Raw genomic sequence first — 21,105 nt, forward strand, 5'->3', positions numbered from 1 at the left:
GAAGTTGAGAGAAGGAAAATCTAAAGCTCATATCTTTTTTTGCAAGTTTGTTTTTGGTTTTTTTTTGGTGGTGGTGGTTGCTTTGGGGATTTCTTGGGTGCATGCTACTTTTAACGTTTAACAGAAGTTCTGTCCTGTTGTTGTTCTGTCCCTGAGTACATTGCAAGCTAGTGTCTTGCTGTATCTTATTTTTTAAGATGTCTTGATTTTTGAAGTGGGTTGAAGAGTTGGAAGGGTTTGGAATTGCTTTTGGTTGTTTGATGTTTTTTAAGGAACCCGCATGGGTTGATTTACAGATTCTCTTCTTTATGGATTTACTGTGAAATATCCTGACAGCTCTATCACTGAAGGGGAGTAGGCATCTATTGCTTTAATTTACTCTTTGAACTCACATTATAGAATTTAGTCCTAAATTTAGGAACAAAATTATTTTTAAAAAATATTGCTGAATGAACTTTTATTTCTGTAATGTGTATATTTAAGACTAGCTGTTTCTCTCCTCCGAGAAGAAATACCTTTCTAAGATGAGTCTTCCAGGATTTCAGGGATATTATTTTTGGGTTTAGGCATCAAATTTCACACATGAACTAGTGTAAAACGATTAAAATTCTGAATTAACACTTACAAGGCAGCTGTGTACTTTCTCATAACTTTACTGATGTCTTCAGAGATACTGGTCTTAAAACTTTCCTAGCTACTTCCATGAGCATAAGGATCATACTTTCATCTATCTTCCTAGGTTAATATCTGTGAAGTGTGTTGAAATTTAAGTTGCTCTTAGCTAGTAGTTTGAGATTGACCAAGCCCACTGGCTTTTACTGGTTTTGCAGGGGAGAAGCAGAACTGTCTGTATTGCTGATGGTGAGTCAAAACAGTAACAAGCTAGCAGGGTGATTGAGACTGATAGAATTGAGAATTGCCTCACTGCAGGGTTGCTTTCAGAATGTATTAGCATCCAGTCTTGAGCTCAGTGTGATCACAGAGCAATGTTAGGCTATAGGTGTCCTATATACTTGCTGTTTTTTTCTGAATTTAAACATTAATACATTTCTCCCAAAACGTTTCCTTTAAATAGAATTAGTATATTGGAGTGCCACATTAAAATGCAAAGGAATTTAAATGTAGATATCGGGTCATGTTTTTTTAATGTGAGGAGTTGGAATACTTGCAAGAAGGGAGATATGTTTATTCCCTTGCTCGCTGAGTTGCTGATATACTAGATATAGAGAGAAATCTTGAAAACTAGTCATATTTTATTTTGAGGCTTCGTGTAAAAGAAGTATTTGATGTGTCTTGATGTTTGTTTTTTTTTATATCCATGCAAACACTTTTACTAAAAAAACCTGAGCTGTTTCTGATGCTATTCCCTTTTATGGTTTCTCGTATTCCTAGTCATGTCATTGCCTTGTCAGTAATTAGAGAGAAATTTCAAACTTACAGTCAAAGGCAGACTTTTTCAAAACCAAATTTGAATTATGCCACCAAGTATCTTTAAAAATGTTAACCTATTCACAATTACTACTGCATAGTAGAAAACAAGATTTATCAGGTGTTTGGTGTATTTCCCTGGTTCCAATTTAATATATTGTCAACTATTACCTTTACAATATGCAAAATGAATATGTATGTACTTTTAACAGAAGTCTCAAATACTGATTTAATGAATCTGCTTTTAATGTGTACTGAGACTAGAAACCAAATTTATCTTGTTACAGCCTTCAGTACTATGCATCTAGACTGATTAAAGTTTGTAAAGTAGTACTGCTAGTTTAAATGTTTTTACGCTGTTTTTGGTTAGTTATTTAAAAGGGTAGTACTTAATTCATGGAATAGTTTGCCTGTGGGTTAATGAAAGATTTCAGCAAGTATTTTCATCATAAAGTAATTTAATTTCCTTTCTAGTAGTCTTTTATTCAGTAAATAAAACTTGATATGTTAGACTTGGTTGGGAATTGATTTTATATTCTTAAAATTTGAGTTGATTAAAAAGAAAGAAAATAAGATGATTATTCTACACCCCCCCACACACACACCCCCAAGTAAAACAGAATTAACTTTTGTACTTCGTACCTGTCAGCCTTTTGCCTTCTGACTTCCTTAGCATCTGGCAAGACCAGAATCAATAATTTCCTGTAAAGTAATTAAAAAAAGCAACAACAATTAAAAAAAATCCCAACCAACCAACAGCTTTTAAAGCTTAAAGAACATGAAAGGTTTTTTTTGTTTCACTAGAGCCAACGGTTGTGCCAACCACATCAGCTCGAGTGGAGCCGCAGGTCGTGAGTTCTGCTTCCAGTAACAGTTCTAGCACATCTACCTCAGAGCAGGCCTCTGATGCAGCTCCAAACATCTCCAACAGCCAGCCCTCTGCAGCTCCAGAGACTACTTCTAGTCTTCCCAGCGGCGGCACTGCTGGTACTTCAGCTGGAGGTACAGAATAAGAGAGCTTTCTAAACTGTTGTGTTGCCTCCTAGTACAAAGGAGGTAGAGGAAGTTAATCAGCATTCTCTAGATTAAACAGCGGCATGTGAACTTCTAGTACTGAAGATAACAGTAATAAGTTGAGAGGACAGGAATCTGAAAAAGATCATTGATTTCCCCCCAAAGATGAAGGAAATTGTGCTGGATGGAGCCTTCTGCTTTTGCTTGTTGGAATGATTTGTTTATACCTAATGAACCATATTCTTGCTTTTAGAGGAGATAGAATGTAGTTCACAGGGGATTAAGTCTTCTATTGCAGTGTGTTACAGGGGTGGGTTTTTTTAATGTGTATTGTAAGGAAGTGAAGGTTGTATATAGATTCCTTAAACCTCTCCTGTAGGTTACTTCACTTGAAGCACATTTATACAGATCAGTATAGATACTGATGACCTATAATAGAGCTGTATATACAGGTAGCACTTATAACATCTCTGAAACATGGGTGCTCTGCTCCTATCTGCAAGGCAGGTGAGGTACAAACTCCTGAACTGACCACAGTTGCACAAGAATTTGAGGTCTGTCCACACTAACTACAGGGACAACATTTCCTCCTTTCCCTACTGATAGCATGTCTTAAATTGGTGGAATAACGCAAGTGTCAGTTCACATCCTTTAGTGGTTCCCTTGAGTACATCCACCTGAACCATTCAGTCTTGGTTCATTTGGTAGACATAGTTAAATCTTTTTTTTGTATCCAGTTTGTTTTGTCTTAGTCTAGATCTGTTTTCCAATTGATTAATTATTTAATTATGGAGTACAAATTTTTTTCTGTGTAAGACACTGCTTTCTGGTGATTAGTTTTACTAATCCTTTCATTTCAATATTAACTTTTTTTATCTTCAAGATGATATAAGAAGAACTGCATCTAATACGACACTGGAAACTGGCCCTCCGGCCATGCCAAGGTTACCATCATGCTGCCCTCAGCATTCTCCGTGTGGAGGACCTTCACAGTCTCATCATGCATTGGGGCACCCGCACACAAGCTGCTTTCAGCAGCACGGCCACCACTTTCAACATCACCACCACCACCACCACAACCCTCACCCAGCTGTTCCACTATCTCCTTCATTCAGTGACTCCAGCTGCCCTGTTGAAAGGCCTCCTCCAGTGCCTGCACCTTGTGGAGCAAGCAGCAGTTCTGGCACCAGTTACCATGACCAGGCATGTTTAACTTTTGTGATCCTCTCTTTGTGATTTCAAATTGTTACAGATACGAGAGACTAGAATAGGGCATTGAGTTGTGGATTATTCGCTTGTTCTGTACCAGATGTTATAGAATGGAACTAAAAGGAAAGTTTGAGCTACAATATATGGACACAAAATTGAAATTTTGTAGAAAATTATAATCCAAGTAATCATTGACAGCTGACATCCTCTTGATGACTGTAAGATGATAGTGGCTGTTTAAGCAAACCAAACATAGATAGCTCGAAATATACTCTGCCAGGCATAGCAGTTTTGCAATGCAAATAACTGAGCTGCTTTAAGGGAAATAAAAATCAAGTCTAACGTTCTCTTTATAAAAGGCATAAAAGAATTGCTTTTTCTGAAAGCACTGTGTTTTAAGACTTCTTAAGTAACTAAAATCACAGCTCTAAAACAATACGGTTTTAAGTAAGAATAACATGCAGAGCTATCAATCTGGTTTCTATTTTAAGGCTAATACATTAGGCACAACTGAAAACTAAAGGTTGTTTTTTGCTTCCAAATATTTCAGTACATGTAGGTCCCATATACTCCCTGATTTATCATGGAGTTCTTGGTTTTTTTTCACACAATCTGGTGTAATGAATTTAGTCTCTGTCACTGGATTCAAAAACTTAGGAATAAGAAATACTAACCATATCTAAAGAATGTTCCGGAGTCCAGCCTTAAAACTTAAAAATTTGGATCCTAGTTGCTTGTGTTAGTATTTATTTTTATTTTAGATTACATTAAGTTTGATGGTGACTTTGTTTTCAATGTCTGAAGAATTGCTTGAAAAAAGATGGTTTGTTTATGCAGCAGGCATTGCCAGTAGACTTAAGCAGCAGTGGCATAAGAAGTCATGGAAGTGGTGCTTTTCATGGAACATCTGCTTTTGACCCTTGCTGTCCTGGTTCTTCATCTCGAACTGCAATTTATGGGCATCAGGCTGGTGCTGGCCCAAGCCAGTCAATAACAATAGATGGATATGGATCAAGTATGGTTGCGCAGCCACAGCCCCAACCTCCTCCTCAGGCATCGCTCTCTTCCTGTCGGCATTATATGCATTCTCCTTGTAAGTACTGATAAGTACTGGGTACTGGGGGCAGGGAACCTAGCAAGAAAACAGCTTTCCTGACAACATATGAAAACTCTTACTATCTGCTTGCTTTGATCTTAGTACTGGCCTAACAAAAACACATATTAAGAAATATATTTACGCAGTTTGTGTAGAGGATTTGAACAGGATCAAGGTGAAGTTAAAATATTTTTTTCTTTCGAGTGAGCTTAATAAACAGCAATGCCTTTTTCTTTCTTTTTCCTTGGTCCATCCCCCATCCTGTTTCCCCAAGGAGTTCTGCTTGAGCAAGCTCAGAGAGTCAACTCATTTGTTTGATTGTGATTTCTTCTTTCGGATTTTATTGTCTCTACAGAATAGTGGACTTGGGGGAGGGGGATTCAATTTTTTAAAAATTAAACAAACGAAGTAAAATTTCTCACCATATATACCTTCTTCAGCATGCATCACACTTTATTCTTATTTTTTTCTTTTTGCCAACATTGGCGAGTGGAATACTTTTGGCTGTAGAAAGTGTGGGTTTCTTGTAGGGTATTACTGCTGGAATCACTTTATTTAAAACTTGCATAAACACATATTCCCATGTTGCCCCTGTTTACACTGGTGTACTAATATTGAAGCACCTGTGTGAAGATACTTTTAAAAATAAATTTAAGTCAAAAGCTGCTACTGACCAAATTAAAAGCACCTGGTGTTTTCATTGCAGATGCTTCTTTGACCAGACCTCTTCACCATCAAGCTTCTGCATGTCCTCACTCTCATGGAAATCCTCCTCCACAGCCACAACCTCCACCTCAAGTAGATTATGTTATCCCTCATCCAGTGCATCCCTTCCATCCTTCAATATCCTCTCACGCATCTTCTCATCCTGTTCCACCTCCACCTCCACCACCAACTCATCCTTTAGCCAATGCAGCTGCTCCAATACCACAGCATCTTCCTGCAACACACCAGCCTATATCCCATCACATCCCTGCAACAGCACCTCCAGCACAGAGGCTACATCCTCATGAAGTGATCCAGAGGATGGAGGTCCAGAGAAGAAGAATGATGCAACACCCAACGTATGTCACAAATGTACTCAGAACAATATCTAAACATATAATTCATTTCCCTCAGGTTTGTAAAATGTTGCATGTGAATCTCAAACTCTTAATTGCATGGTTAGGAACTGTTAGTATTAAACCATGGTAAGAAGTGTCCTTGCATATCGTCACAGTCACGTGAGCATTAAGACTGAACCTGTTCCATTCCATTACATCTTTCAGTAGTGTCTCCAGGTAAGACATGAATGGGGCATGGAAGAGAAGGGAAGCTTATGTTTCTCTTGCCCATTACTCATCCTCCAGATAACAGGCAGGAATTTCTTTTCAAGCTGGACAGCCTAGAAAGTACATCATAAGCTCCTTTCAAATGCGTTCCTTGACAGTATGTTTTGCCTTGGTAGATTCTTTTTATCTAACCAATGTCTTAAGATAAAATGAACAATTTATCATAAGAGACCATTTACCAGGTTTAATTTGGTTTTAACCTTAGATACTTACCTAGCTTTACTATGCCTTTATGTCTTTAGAAGAGAAGGAAGAGACTGAATAGTATCTGTATGAGAATAGGACCAATGTTGAGGTGTAGCTTTGGTGATACTGTTTAAGAGATGCTACTGTTTGCTAAACTAGATTCGTAACACTAGTATCAACAGAAATCAGGTCAGTACAGGCTTGGTATTCAGTTAAAGAGTAGCTGAAGTTATTTTAATTCTGGAGATAATGCCTTTTAAATATCTGTCGTGGTTTAGCCCCAGCCGGCAGCTAAGCACGACGCAGCCGCTCGCTCACTCCCCCTCCCGCAGTGGGACGGGGGAGAGAATTGGGAAAAAACTCGTGGGTTGAGATAAACACGGTTTAATAGGACAGAAAGAAAGAAGGAAACAACAATGATAATACCAACAAAGGAATGTACAAGAACAAGTGATGCCCAATACAGCAATTGCTCACCACCCAGTGATCGACAGCCCGTCCCCGAGCAGCGATTTCCGCCCCCCCAGCCAACTCCAGTTTATGTACTGGGCATGACGTTGTATGGTAGGGAATATCTCTTTGGCCAGTCTGGGTCAGCTGTCCCGGCTGTGGTCCCCTCCCAGCTTCCCGTGCACCCCCAGCCTGCTCGCTGGCAGGCCAGCACAAGAAGCTGGACTGTCCTTGACTGCTCAGCAACAACCCAAAACATCAGCACATTATCAACAGTTTCTCATCCCAAATCCAAAACACAGTCTCACACTAGCTTCTGTGAAGAAAACCAGCTCTATCCTGGCTGAAACCAGGACAATATCTAAGAGAATTTCAAGAATTAGCTCTCTACTTGTTGCTTCTAACTTTATTACACAAGTTCTACTGGTAACTAACTTAAAACTGTTGTAGAAGTTCAGGCTTAGTCAAAAGTTTGCTTTAACTGCAACTTTTGAGGCAGTTTCCAGGTAACTCGTAGTAAGTCAACATCTATAGGCAGTAACTGCTGACAAAGTGGCAAATGACAGACTTCCAGTCCCCCAGGAAAGTCAAATATAACCCTGCTTTCTCGGTCATTAAAATTCTGATCTGTCTGAACCTACACCTGTTCTTTTGTTATCTTTGCTCTGCAAATGGCATAACCTCTAAACAACCTAACCTAAACATACAAGCATACTGCTTGTGTATGCCCATGATTATGCAGTCATATCCAAAAATTATTTTTTGGTGAATGTGAATGATTGTGAGACAGCAAGAAAGATTTTTAAGGAAAAATAACAGTGGTAGCTATCTTACCAGTTCTGGAAACTTTCTGTTAGCTTGGGGATTGGAAATGTGAATATTGGCATTTCTTAGCCTAGATAATTTTCTCTATGTGCACAGAAACTGTAGTCAAATGTTGATAACAGGTCCTTCTTTGACATTCTCTCAGAAGTCACCTCTCTCAGGTCAGACAGTGTCAGTTTGCTCAGTGAGATTTCTCCTCTGTAGCTTTGTTTTGTAATCTTACGAAGTTGTTCCACCTTGGTCTTTCTTTTCCCTTCTAATCCTCGTACAAATTGCATGCAAAATCAATACTGTAGGGGTCTTGGCCCAACCTCATGTAAATCAGGTTATACTCTGACAACCAGAAACTTGCGTTATATTCGTTCTGTTAGTATTTACTCAGTCTCACAGACGGACACTGCCAGCAGACTTGCAGTTCCTTTGGTTCCATGTCCCAGCATCTCAAAGTTTTCTTAAGATGTTGTTTCATCCTTCATTTCTAGAAATAACATATAAGATAGTCTAGCTTGTATACCTTCTGTCTAACAATATAGGACTTTTTCAGGGTTGAAAGAGAATGGTTACAGTCATCTTCTCACTGTCATGTCTCACGTGTGGGTACAACACCTATAACTTCCTTAGGGTCTTGCAGTCAGCCATAAAATGTGCAAAAGGCAGTGTATGAGGGTGCACTGCATTTGTGTAACATAGGCGTTTTCTCTTTATTTTAAATCTGATCACCCTCTTCATACTAAGATTGTGGGGTAGACAGCCTAGGAGATTTAAATTCATAGAAATAATTTAAATAATTTAAATGTGTTTCTTTTAAGGCTAATGTTAGGGAAAACGGGCCTACATGATATTAAATTTTTATGAAACTATGGAAGTTGTCTTGCTATGTTTTTTAATTAAAATGTGTTCTTCCATATTTTTTTCCCATAGTTATTTGATAAACTGAAGGGAGGTGAGACTAGAAGTAGGTTCTGCTGATAGGCCTGCTCCCATGTTGGTCTGGACCATTGCAGAAAACTAATACTTCTGACATAATTTATGCAAGCTTAACAGATTTCTCTGGACAAGTGTCAATTTACAGTGATTAGAACAGTGTGCTGTTAAGTAATTTTTTACTTCTCTAGACATGTAAATTTACAACATGTCTAGTCTACTTTGTCAGGTATTTTAAGGTGGTACTGAATCTGAAGACAGTGTACTGCTTTTTGTTACTTTCTGTAACTAGGAAGTCATAAAGTAACAGAAGTCAGACAGCAGGTTTTTTTGAAGAATTTTTTTTTTTTCCAAAACTTTAGTTATTCTATACCAACTGGCATGGAAAACACTGTGCTCTTACTACTTGAGCTATGATGCAAACCTGTTTCAAGGAAAATGTCCTCTGATTAGTGTATTAAGGTTCCCCTAATTACTTTTTCTGGTATAGTTTTACCAGAAATAAACCACACCATACCTGTGAACGAGACTCAATCTCAACATGACTGTTACGTGGCCTTTGCTTTCCTACCTGCAGTTCAAGGTTAGGATTAAACACTTTGTTGGTCCCTCTGTAGTCACATCTGCCAAGTGAAAGGCAGATCACAGTAGCTGAAGCTGGCTTTGTGTTTGAATATGAAATGTGTATTATAATTAGTTTCTGACTTGCATCTAAAATTGAAACTAAGGTACACTATGGGGACATCTTTTTTTTTTTTATTTTAAATGCATTCCAGTAACTCAGTCTGTAACATTTTGATTGTGGATGTTGCTTTCTTGATAGTAACAAGTATGTGAAATTAACTGTTGCTGGTTTATGTTGTTTAGACGTGCTCATGAACGGCCTCCTCCACATCCTCACAGAATGCATCCCAATTATGGTCATGGACATCACATTCATGTGCCTCAGACAATGTCTTCCCATCCTCGACAAGCTCCAGAGAGATCTGCCTGGTTAGTAAATCAGATACTATTTTAGTTCTTTGCAACTCAGGACAAAAGACCATAATGTGCTGATAATGCTGGCTGTTATAATGCTGGCAACATTAGGAAGTGCTGCATGCACCTGTAGTTTGAAATTTGTAGATATTGATATGGCTTTGAAATACTGGTTTGAGTACTCAGTATCTTAAATATATTTCTAGGTTTTTTTACCCATTGCTTTTAAAATGGAATTGTGACTGACTCTAGGTAGTTATTTCAAGAATTTATTTTAAAATAGGCAAGTAAAACGTTGATGAAGACTATAACTATATTTATGCTCTTTGTAAAATAGAGGTTTGGATTTGAGTTACGAACTAATTTATTTTCTCTCCTCTTTGTCTGAACTTATTTAAAATTGCATCAGGCCCACTCATGAAGGTTACATTTAAGTTCTGCAATATATTCATTATTAAAAAAATACTCTTGACTATTAGGGAAGAGGTACATGCATGACACCTGCTGTTCCCACAGTGTGAGCTGCAGAGAAGACTCCACACTGGTAATATTCCTGGGCACAATAAATGTGGAATTTTCTCTACTGATTTGTCATACTAAATCTTCACATCTGATTTAAAAACAACTTCTAGGTATGGTAGGATTAAGATGATTCATTAGCAAAGATTGAATATGTTTAAAAAAAATTAATGCATAAAACTGTTATGGTAGCTGTGCTGTGCTGTATGCTTTCCAAAGCAGTGGATTTATATCTAGGAGTCAAGATGTGCCTTACTGTAATGCCACTCTCATTCATGTGACAGGGAACTGGGAATTGAAGCTGGTGTGACTGCAGCAACTTACCCTCCAGGGCCCTTGCATCCTCACTTGGCCCACTACCATGCACCTCCTCGACTTCATCACTTGCAAATAGGGGCTCTTCCTCTCATGGTAAGGAGCTAGCTTATGAAAAATGATGATCATTGGTCATTGTAATTATTTTGTTTGTCAGGAAAATTATTTTAAGGTTTACTGCATTTAATTGGACATGTATACGTTGCTGCAAAAGTTAGCGGTTCAACTGAAGAAGAAAATACTCCAATGTTTCTATGTGTTGCTCCCAGATAGGGAGCTAGAACATGCTCATGTCTAATAAAAGAAAACAGTTTAGGATACTAACATTTCTAACTTCAGCTCTTGTAAAATGAAACTTATTTGAATTAAATTGTCACTTGCATTGCAATGCATTGACCCTCTGCATCTGATTTTTTTTAAAGTTAGATTCTTCTTTAATGAGTTTTAGGTTGTTAAAGGTACCAACTTTCCACCCAGTGCATGAGGATTAGCACTGGTGCTTTATTTTTAACGTGCACATTAAATTTAAATAGCACAGCTAGAATTCCATCTGGAGATTTTGTTGTTTTCAAATAATATTTAATCAACCTAACTCTGTGTGATAAAGTATATAATTTTGTAGCATGAAGTGTTATAAGCAACAAGAAAGTGTGAGGGTAAACTAGGCCCTTGTTACACATAACTTTTTTTAATCTACAGTGGAAAACCAAGGAAAGTCAGCATAACTCTGACTTTTAGAAAGTATTATTTTTGAAAGAATGTTTGCAGGTTTATTTAAAATGTTCTTAATTTTTTTTAATGAAAATGCACAGAGACACAGATTTAGTTGAATGGAGCATGTTTAGTCTTTCTATGTGGTATTCTGTGTGGGTAACCCATATTATTTAACCCTCTTAAAGCTAGATAATCTAATCAAAATTTTGTGCTCATCTGTAAATGAATGTTAAAATTGTAATTAAAAAGCAACCTGCAAGTCTTGTCCATCCAAAATTACTCTGTTACTAGCCAGAATTGACATCTAAGGATTGAACTGTAAGTTTCCAACCAGTACTGCAATAGCTGTCTCTTCATAATCTGGTCTTAAATTGCTTGTTCCTTGCTATTTAACAAACATGATAATAATCCTCAAGTACTTCCCTGATATTAGAGTTGGTAATTCATTGACGCACGGCTTCCATACTTACCACACCCTTTCTAGAGCAGTGTGTAGAATTTGATATTTTAGTTAGCCAACAAGATTCTTATGGCATAGCCTTGTCTCCTGTGCATCATCTATTCAAAATAAGGTTTTTCTGCATTATTCTTTAGGTGTGTGTTTCTTCAAGTGGATGAAAAATGGCTTGCCTCTCACATTTATTTCGTGTGTAGTACTGTAGAGAAAGGGCCTTCCCGATAGGAGGCAGCAAATTACACACATACCTATTTTATCTCATTTTCTATCAGGGATAATAAGTCAGTTATGGGATTTATTTCCACTATTGCTGTGAAGTTTTTAAGAACTTCAGAGTTCAGCTGATCCTTATGTCACAGTGTGATGATAAAGTTCTAACTGTATTTTAATATCATAGGGGTATTCCTGTAACTAAAATGTTACACAAGCAAGTAGTTGGGACCCCAGTGTTTATCTTCTTTTTATCAGTGGAATGGAAGAAACCTGTGATAGAGAATCTTCAGAATTATTTCCTCAATGTGTGATAAAATACTTTAGGTCAGCTCAGTAACTGCTGTTACAAACTGATAGAAGTGTCAGATGAAGTAGGGTTCTTTAACTCTACATAAACTTGTGCATGTGTTTGTATAGGGATATCTAATCCTCGTAACAGTAATTCATGAATCTCTGGATGAAATGCAATTGAAGTAGTTTGTATTTTGCGGTTTTGTGCACAATGTACTGACAGCATGTGTTACAGTGTACACACTGCTGTAAGCAGCACTTCCTCAAATGTTTGAGATCTGTTTTGAAGCTTGCTGTGATCGGAACCGACTTTGAAGTTGTGTTCTGAGTCTCTGACTGATTTCAAGTGTATTCAGATTACACGCACTAGAAGAACATAAAGGCAGGTTAGAGCACTGCTGGAAGTTCTATATACATTGAGTTCAAAGCACTACAAATGCCTTTAGATGATTCTACCCCTTCTATGGCAATAACAAAAGCCAAAGTTTTCTTCATGTGCGTGTATGTGAGAGGACAGCAGATCTGTCAGCAAAATTGACTTTGAATATAGAGAAAGTACTCAGTGAGGTTTTTCATCTAACAAACTTCAGTGGATATTAAATGAAAGCCCCATTCTAGTTTTTATTGAAGAGCAACGGATTAATTGTAGCTGTCACCTGCATTTTTTCATTGTAACTTTAGGAATAGGGGCGGGGGAGGAGAGGCTGAACTGTGATTAGAGTCCCTCTGCTAAGTGGTTAATGTTACCGGGAGTGCTTTCTTCTTTCAGTAAGTACAGAGGGTACTAAATAGCCATTTACAAGGCTCATTAGTTGTGTTCTTAATGCAGATATCATCAAATGTTGGTATTCTTCATTCTTTATTGGAGAGGGGAGTCTTTTAAAGTAACTCATGCAGTAGCTCAACTAAAAAATTAATTTGTGTTGAGTTCACTTTCTGAAATAGCATGCTGCCCAATAGGCAGTGTGCATTTTTTTCTGTCTGTTCTGGAGTACTAAAACCGCTTTAAACTACTGTCAGACCATAAAGGGCATAATGGATTATTTGGGCTTTAATGACACTAGTACTCTGATATATCAATTGCAGATTTTAATTGGATGCAGATAACCTAATCTTCATCTAGTCAGTGCTGGAATGCAGACTGCAGTTTTAATCCTCAGGGAGACAAAATGGTAAAGATATGTTGGGGGAGATAATTACTGTTCAGCAGCATTTTTTATAGTCCACATAGAGGGTGGGGAAAACAAAATCTCCTTTTCTATTAGCTTGGTTGAAAAAACTTTCACCTGTTTAAATGTTGCTTCAGGGGGAATCCTAGATTAAAAGCGATTAAGAAGAGCTTCCTTTATATCTATGTAGACAAGGATTAGCCTGCTTCCCTCCTTGATTTGACACAATTACTTTAAGTGTGACCCTGGCTTAGAGTAGTTTGTGTTCCCATCATTATTGCTTTAATGCTGTGTATGTGCTGAGGAAAGGTCTTCTGTCAAAGTGTTTTATGATGGATTCTATTCTGGACAAATAGAAGTTTTTTCTTCTATTTTATATATTATATTCTATATTTATATTTTCTTCAGTTTGTTCTGCGAACTTGAACAATATTTTTAGGAATAATCAATTGAAGATCAATGTGTGGCATAACTAGTAAAAAATCAGAGGAGAAAGAACTGAAGACAGAGGCTTTATCTGTTCCTCTGATGCTGGGCTTGTTGGATTTCAATTTCTGTTTACTCTGAGTGACTTTGGCTGCTCTTTTGGCACTGTTGATGAAAGGCTTTTTAACTCAGAGTGGCCAGCACCGGTTATCACATCTGGGTGGACAGGATGGGAACTTCTGTAATTTAATAAGCTGACATAGATGTTATAAGAAATGTGACTTTTTCATAATGAACTATATACCAGCCATAATTCTGACTAGCCAAATCATACTTACAGCTGTAACGCATATCCAAGCAGAATTCCTTTTCTTCTGTTGCTTCAGGAAAGAGAAGGCATCCTAGTTTGTAGTGAAATCTGGAAGGGAAAAAGTCCAAAAAGAAATCTCCAGAAGATGTCTCTAAATTTGGCCTGAGGACACCCTGAAATGGTCCCTTTTTCTGTACTGCCGGCTCTCCTGTGTCTCATGTTTTCCAGATGTTATCAATTTACCTGAATGACCAGAATGCTATGTTTAGCTCTAAAATCAGTTACTTTTTGTAATTGCAAAGATGATAATATTTCTAACATTTTTCAGGCTTCAAAAAATAAGAAAGGGTTAGAAAAATGGACAATGTGTTACTTGCTATAAAGTTTCATTTAGAAATTGTAATTTAGTCCAGCTTTGATACAGGAACTTGCTCTGAATATGAGTTTGTTACTAGGACGCTTAAAAAAAATCAATCACTGCTTTGTATTTTAAATGTGCTCTGTTAAAGAAAGGGTTATTTTTATGAATTGGATCTGTTCCTTTTTGTCATTTAAGGGGGCGGTGGAAGATTAAAACTAGAAGGTCTTGTTTTCTCCACCCTTCCATCTTCCCCTCTTCATAATCAAAGAAAAACAAAATCTCTGCAGTGCTAAACTGGTAATTAAATTTTAAATGGAATGTAGACCTGAAGTGAGCAGTGTTCCCTTTGTGCCTTTTAACTTAGTATATTTTTACTAACTACAACTGGCCTGGGATTTTGACTGTTTAAAGCTTGGGTGGGTGAGAATTATCTGGACTTTACAGTTTGCTAGCTATGGTGTAGTCTGTAAGGTTGATGGAAGCCTTGAGAAGACTACTTAATTTATCTGTGAAGCTAGACTGCAGCTTGCCAGTCAGAGGGAGATAACAGGATCATAACTAAAAAAAAAAAAAGTTAATGGTAACTTAGCCTTTCTCAGGTATTATACATCCAGCTTCCATATGCTGTCCTCACGTTTTCTTCTATTTCAGAGCCTTACTGTTTTGTTCCCTTAATTGTTGAATGACTCAGTGTGGTTGAGGCCATCTTTACACTCTGTTGTAAAAATTGGGTGGGATTTGGAGTATTGGCCTGTAGGTCCCAGTACATTATGGTAGATGTGTGCCGGTCAGAATAGTATCACTCAGCGTGTAGTCATACAGGTATCACAGCTCTAAGAGATGCAACTGTTCCATACAAAAAAAGCTAACAAACTTCCTGTGAAATATCTGAAAACTTAGCTTAAGACTGTAACTTAATGTAGCTATAGTAGTTCAAGGTGAATTTTAGGTTTGAAATAGCCTTGTTTAACTGCATCAAATTTAACTGCATTTTTCAAATAAGAAAATGGACTTTTGTAATGCACCTTTTTTCTTAATATAAATGTATAATGTACTTTTTTCTTAATATAAACATGAATTACTGTTCTTCAGTTTTTTTGTAGAATACAGGCAATTGAAGAGTGCTCATTTTATGTTCCACTCAGACACAGATACAGTTAGGCTTTAGCTATGCAGCACGGATTATTTGTTCTTTCGCACAGTGTCTCTCTATGAAAACCACAACTTTTCCTTGTTTGAATTTGGCTTATTAAGTTATTAATTGATCAGCTTTACTTCTTTTTGAGGACTGATGTGGACCTAAGTGGTTAACTGGATATATTTATTGTTGAGTTTTGTTTTAATACGTATGAAGGTCATACTTAATGTGAACCTTTGAATAAAAGGTCGAGATGGGCAAAATAAGTAGTACCATACAAGGGAAGAATCTCTTCACAGACTGTGGCAACTGAAAGGCAAAAAGATCCTGTAAACATGGAAGGTGTTTAAATGAAGCTAGCAAGGAAGAAAATCTTTCCTGCAGGTTAGCTGTTTCAAACCATTTCAGAATGTTTGTGTTGTAAATTGTTCAAACTTAGCCTTGAATTTTTTAGTTGCTGCAAATTTTTGTGGTAATGGGAAGTGTCAATAGAAAGTGCAAAACCAGAAACAGATAATACTTGTTCTCCAGTAAACAAACAGTTCTTGGGAAACTTGTACTGGAATTTGCAGGTCCATACTGTATTGCTTTAAAGAATGTATTACAATTTGACGGTGTCCAAAGGAATATATACAAGCACTTAGTGCAGACTGGCACTAGCTTTAACTCTTTACTTTCTTCTTCATTAGCTTTGAACTTTTCCTTTTTTCTTATCTTCGATATGAAAACTTACTGAAAACACACTTCCATTTGTGTGTGAAGCTCTTTCAAGAGAGATGAAGTCTTCTCTTTGCATTTGAAGCTTGATGGTAACTGCCAAAGGGATTTTAGTTAGATTGTTCTTAGTTGGGCATTATTGATAGTTCTGTATTGCCCATCTTTCCTCCAGCTTGTAGTCACAAATGTAATTGGTTCAAATCTTGCTATGTTAGCAGACTGCTTATTTTGCAGGCGTAAAAGAGCTATTTGTTTCTTAACAGAGATGTTTTTTCAAAATGCAAATTCTGTTTTACTTGGCCAGAAATGTAGGCTGTACTCTCACAGTATTCTATAAAAGAGCCTGTACATAATGTATGTTCAGATAATTTTGCAGAGATGTTATGCCATTCCCCATCAGGAAGGCCCATTTGTTAGCTTGAAAATATATTGTCACACCCAATATTTCTGTTGTTTAAGTTTAGTAGTTTGTTGTGGCATATAGTGTGAGAAGTTTTTTGTTTGTTTTTGTAGTGTTAAATTTAGTACGTTTCTTAAATAGATAGTCTTCAGTAGCAGAATTTGTTCCAAATGGGAGACCTGTCCAGGTGCATGTCACTGCAGTTGGTAAACTCTGACCTTTGAGGCAACTGGAACTGTAATTACTGCATTACAGCAATACACTGTGACTTCACAGCTCCTGTAACGATGCGGTATCTGCGCTATCATATGTACTGTTTTCCAACAGACTGTTTTCAAATCCTGGTGGATCAAAAAAACAAGCAGTGAAAGTCATTCCTGAGTCTTGGGTTAAGTTTTGTCAGGCGTTTCCTTTCCTCTGAAAACGGAGGCAATTGATTCAAAGTGTAATAACAGGCGATAGAAACTTCCAAATGATGCCAAACAGGTCTGTGCCTGGTAAAAACCTGCAACAACAAATACACTTGTAGTGTGGATGTGACCTAGTTCTTTAAATGCGTTTTCTGTAACTGGAAGATGAAATAGAATTACACGCTTAAATGAAGAATGCATCACAAATCACTGATTATCTGAGAAAGATTTCTTTCAGTGTAGTTGTTTACAAATTACCATATTTTTAATGCACTCTCCCAAATTCCTTTGCTAGGCTGCAGTTTATATTGTCAAGCAGTAAGTCCTGTGACACCAACAGGTGTTACTTACATTAAATGTTTAAGTATGCAGATGAATATACATATATTGTGATATAAAATTCTATATTTGCAGTCATACTGAATTCATGTATTAGTATATAATCTCTGTAAACACACTGCATATTGCATAACAACTTAGATCTTTAAATTGATACACTGTTGGAGGTTGCAGCAGTCATCCTGTCTTGCTTGTTTCCCATCGCCAGCTCTAATTAGTACCAGACCAACAGATATTTAGGCTGCTTACAAGAGTGGGACAACCCTGTATTAGGATTTAGGATTCTGGAAATATTCTGAAAGTTAAATCTTCAGATTCTATCGCTCTGGTCTGTAAAAATTAATACTAATATTGTGGCTATATTTGTGGCTTGTATTGGCAGTACATGGTCATCATTTAACAAGAACCATGTAAACTGCTTTAAAATAATCAGATTCTGCTTTTCTTTTTTTTAAAAAAAAAAAAATTCAGGGCAGAGAAATCTTTCCTGTCCCTGTCAGCTTTTAGTTACAAGACCAGATTTTAAAAATACAGAAAAGTAGCTTATTGGTCTGTTATGCTGTGTGTGTAACTCTGTCTATGCCTATGCTTTCTCACAATTAATTAATTCAGTTTTACACTTTTATATATGTAAAGCTTAGAAGCTGGAAACAAGAAAAGCCGCACCGCACATGAATACCTGACTTCATGAATAGTATCTGGGATGCTATACAGCAGCAGACATGTTATCAGCTAATAGGACAGAAAGGAAGATAGTACTTCTCAAGTACTTAATGTTATTTCCAAATGAACTGCTGCTTACAGTCCTATATCAGTGCACTCTACATGATTAAGTAAACGGAATCTGCTTGTCTTTTTTTTTATTTTTATTTTAACCCTGGTCAATTGCTACTGGTATGTTTATGACAAAAAGTCAATACCATTATTCACTCATCTTGCAGGGGTAAAAATGGAACACACAGGCCCTGCTGTGAAGGTGGTGCTTGGTATATTAACTACCTTTCTGCTTTCCTGTATGAAAAATGCTGGTGCTTGAAGTGCCTGTTGGGTATATCACTGGACACTGCTGTTTTGTTCACTGCTTGTATTTCTTAATAACGCAAGGAAGTCAGTGGATGCTGGAATATAGAGTGTATGTCGAGTTGCCTGTGACTTTAGATGTGAGTTTTGAGTGTTACTGGTTTTTATCTGCCACTAAATTTGAAGTGTGGTGAAGATGTTCAGTTGTTTTGGGTAACATAAGGATATCCCAGACCGAGATTAGCCTTGTTTCTTCTTCTTCTTTGGTACCAAAAACTTACATTTGAAAATCTATAGCAAGTCCTTTCCAAAACTTCATGCATAGTTTTTAAGGTGTTTTGTTTACAAAAATAGTTAGATATTTATGGTGTTTTGTACAAAGCAGGTTGAGATTGAGACTTGGGAAGTAAAACAAAGCGATACGTAATGCAGATGTGGAGGGATTACAATAGAGGATCTAGTCTCACTTCTGCTTTGCTTCTGGTTAACGTTTAGAGAGCTCAGAGTGGCGTTGTGTTATGCTGTCAGTTGGAATTGTATGCTCAAGCTGAGGAGTATAGATAATAAGTGATTCAATAGGAGCAAAAGGATCTTAAATTTTACAAAGTGAACAGTAAAATACTGAAACTGTTCTGAATAGGTTTAACTTAACGTCTGCTGTTTGAATAGGTACCAGACATGGCGGGCTACCCTCACATCCGTTACATTTCATCGGGATTGGATGGAACATCATTCAGAGGCCCTTTCAGGGGCAATTTTGAGGTTTGTAATAGAATAAAACTAGATATATGTCAAAATGTGTCACGAGGGAATATGGGGAGGGTGTATGGTAGAGCTAGTTTGATACATAGATGTAAAAGAATCATGAAGAAAATACCCTTTTTTTTGTTTTTATAGAATGATCTCACTATCATCAATTGGGATAAAAGCATATTTGCAAGTCAGTCAATAAAAGGTGCCCTGGACAATGCTGTCCTAGGTAGTTATTAACTGACAGTACATCTTGCTCTGCCCACCACCCCTCTTAGTAGGATGTAGTATTCACATGATATGTTGGTAAAAGGTAGTGGTGTCTCTGAATAACTGCCAGGATCCTCCTAGTGAGGGTGAAACTTGGCAAATTTAACAGTGCTCTCCTGTTTTTTTGTAGTGCAGGAATTGAAACTGAGGGAAGGAAATAAAAAAGGAAAAAATAAAAGGTATCAGATGCAGAGAGTTAATGACCTAGTCCACTGAAAACATCTTCGGTGACATTTCATGGTTCTGATAAACTCATTGCTGGAGAAAAACAAATCAGTCATTGTATTTCAACTTAAGCAACTTTTTTTTTTTTCTTCTAAGCCTTAATCACTGTTAGAAAACAAATTATTTATTACTCTTGCATTTTAATTGCATTTTCCTCATTAGACACGCAAGTATGTGTGAACATACTGATAACCATTCTTAGCTGACACAAAATTTCTGATTTTTTTCAGTAGTAAAATAGTGTTTCCCTATAGCTTAAAATACCAGGCAGTGTTGTGTGGGTTTGTGTGCAGGAACTCATCACTTTTCCCACACAACATATTTTTTTTGCTTTGCCTGTATTTGAATAAGTTGAGAATTAAAGAGTGTGTCATTCTGCAAATGGGTTGGAATAAAATTAATATTTACTCAAGGTAGTTGAAATAACAGTTCTTACACTGTTTATTCCTTGATAATTTTTTAGGAGCTGATTCACTTGGAGGAACGATTAGGCAATGTTAATCGTGGAGCAACACAGGGAACTATAGAAAGATGCACATATCCACATAAATACAAAAAGGTGAGGACTTCTGAAATTGTAGCTTGTCTGTAATACTTCTTTGAAAATGTAACAACATTTATGTTTGGCTTGAATCTGCAAAAATGTCAGCTTCAAAGAGTGCTTGTTTTCTGTATCTTGCAATTTCAAGGACTGTAAGCAAAGCTTACAATACCACTTCTTTCAGAAAAAAATTAAAAATTTGGTCCCTAAAGAGCTACTGTAATGTCATAAACATAAGAAGTTTGATATGATTTAATAACTTGTCCAGCAGTTATGAATGGCCTTGTGAGCAATGAAATAACTATTGGTAAGAGACAAACTGTCAACAGACTTCAGTGATAACTCATTAAATAAAGTAAGACTTTATTTTTGCAATAAGTTGTTCATGATGCTTACTTGCTTGGTAGGTATCATTTTAACCTTTACTCTGATCACATTAGGAAGACTGGGGCACTAGGAGGTTTTGAATCTGGTACAGAATTTTGGCAACTTCAGTTGTCTCTCAGTTGGAGTTTATTATACCATAATATAGAATCCCATCCACATTTACATAGTGTTCTTTCACACTTGATAAATAGTGACTTAAGATACTATGTTCGGAACTTTTTTTTGGGGGGGGTTGTTTTTGGGGGTTTTTTGCCTCTTTGTGAATGAATTGAAGATATTTATAACAAGGGACTGGTTGCAACAATATGGAATTAGTATACTCACAGTCCAGTAGACATTTGTAATGAACAATAGTTAAATAAATCTGAAATGTCCTGTGATTTTGTTCCAAGTGCTAGTTCTTGATTCATTTTGGCTTGGATACATTTGAATAAATGTAATGAAGTGTTTTCAAAGAAGTATGTGTTGAATGTGTATTAAAAACAGATTTTACTCAGTTTGTCAATAATGTCATCTCTACTAATAAGGTAACAACTGATTGGTTCTCACAGAGGAAACTGCACTGCAAACAAGATGGGGAGGAAGGAACAGAAGAAGACACAGAGGAAAAGTGTACCATCTGTTTGTCTATATTGGAGGAAGGTGAAGATGTCAGGTAAACAGTACCACTGAATATCAGAATATAATATTAA

At 36.9% G+C, this 21,105-nt stretch overlaps 1 protein-coding gene across 3 annotated transcripts in view; it reads left to right on the forward strand.

The window, feature by feature from the left end:
- The window catches only part of RNF111 (ring finger protein 111), a gene marked incomplete at its 5' end in the record, with an annotated part of 40,259 nt that overhangs the window by 18,433 nt on the left and 721 nt on the right, over positions 1 to 21,105 (forward strand). The window contains 9 exons of one of the 3 annotated variants that reach the window (XM_082005264.1): positions 2,233 to 2,430; positions 3,326 to 3,645; positions 4,489 to 4,744; positions 5,454 to 5,811; positions 9,331 to 9,456; positions 10,245 to 10,371; positions 18,910 to 19,002; positions 19,949 to 20,044; positions 20,941 to 21,068. In XM_082005264.1, coding sequence (XP_081861390.1) covers positions 2,233 to 2,430; positions 3,326 to 3,645; positions 4,489 to 4,744; positions 5,454 to 5,811; positions 9,331 to 9,456; positions 10,245 to 10,371; positions 18,910 to 19,002; positions 19,949 to 20,044; positions 20,941 to 21,068 — 1,702 coding nt within the window. The remainder of the gene's footprint in view (positions 1 to 2,232; positions 2,431 to 3,325; positions 3,646 to 4,488; positions 4,745 to 5,453; positions 5,812 to 9,330; positions 9,457 to 10,244; positions 10,372 to 18,909; positions 19,003 to 19,948; positions 20,045 to 20,940; positions 21,069 to 21,105) is intronic. The other 2 variants (XM_082005265.1, XM_082005266.1) reach the window with 2 other exon arrangements.

The sequence above is a fragment of the Phaethon aethereus genome (genome assembly GCF_964289735.1).
Source record: "Phaethon aethereus genome assembly, chromosome: 12".
Lineage (NCBI taxonomy): Eukaryota > Metazoa > Chordata > Aves > Phaethontiformes > Phaethontidae > Phaethon > Phaethon aethereus.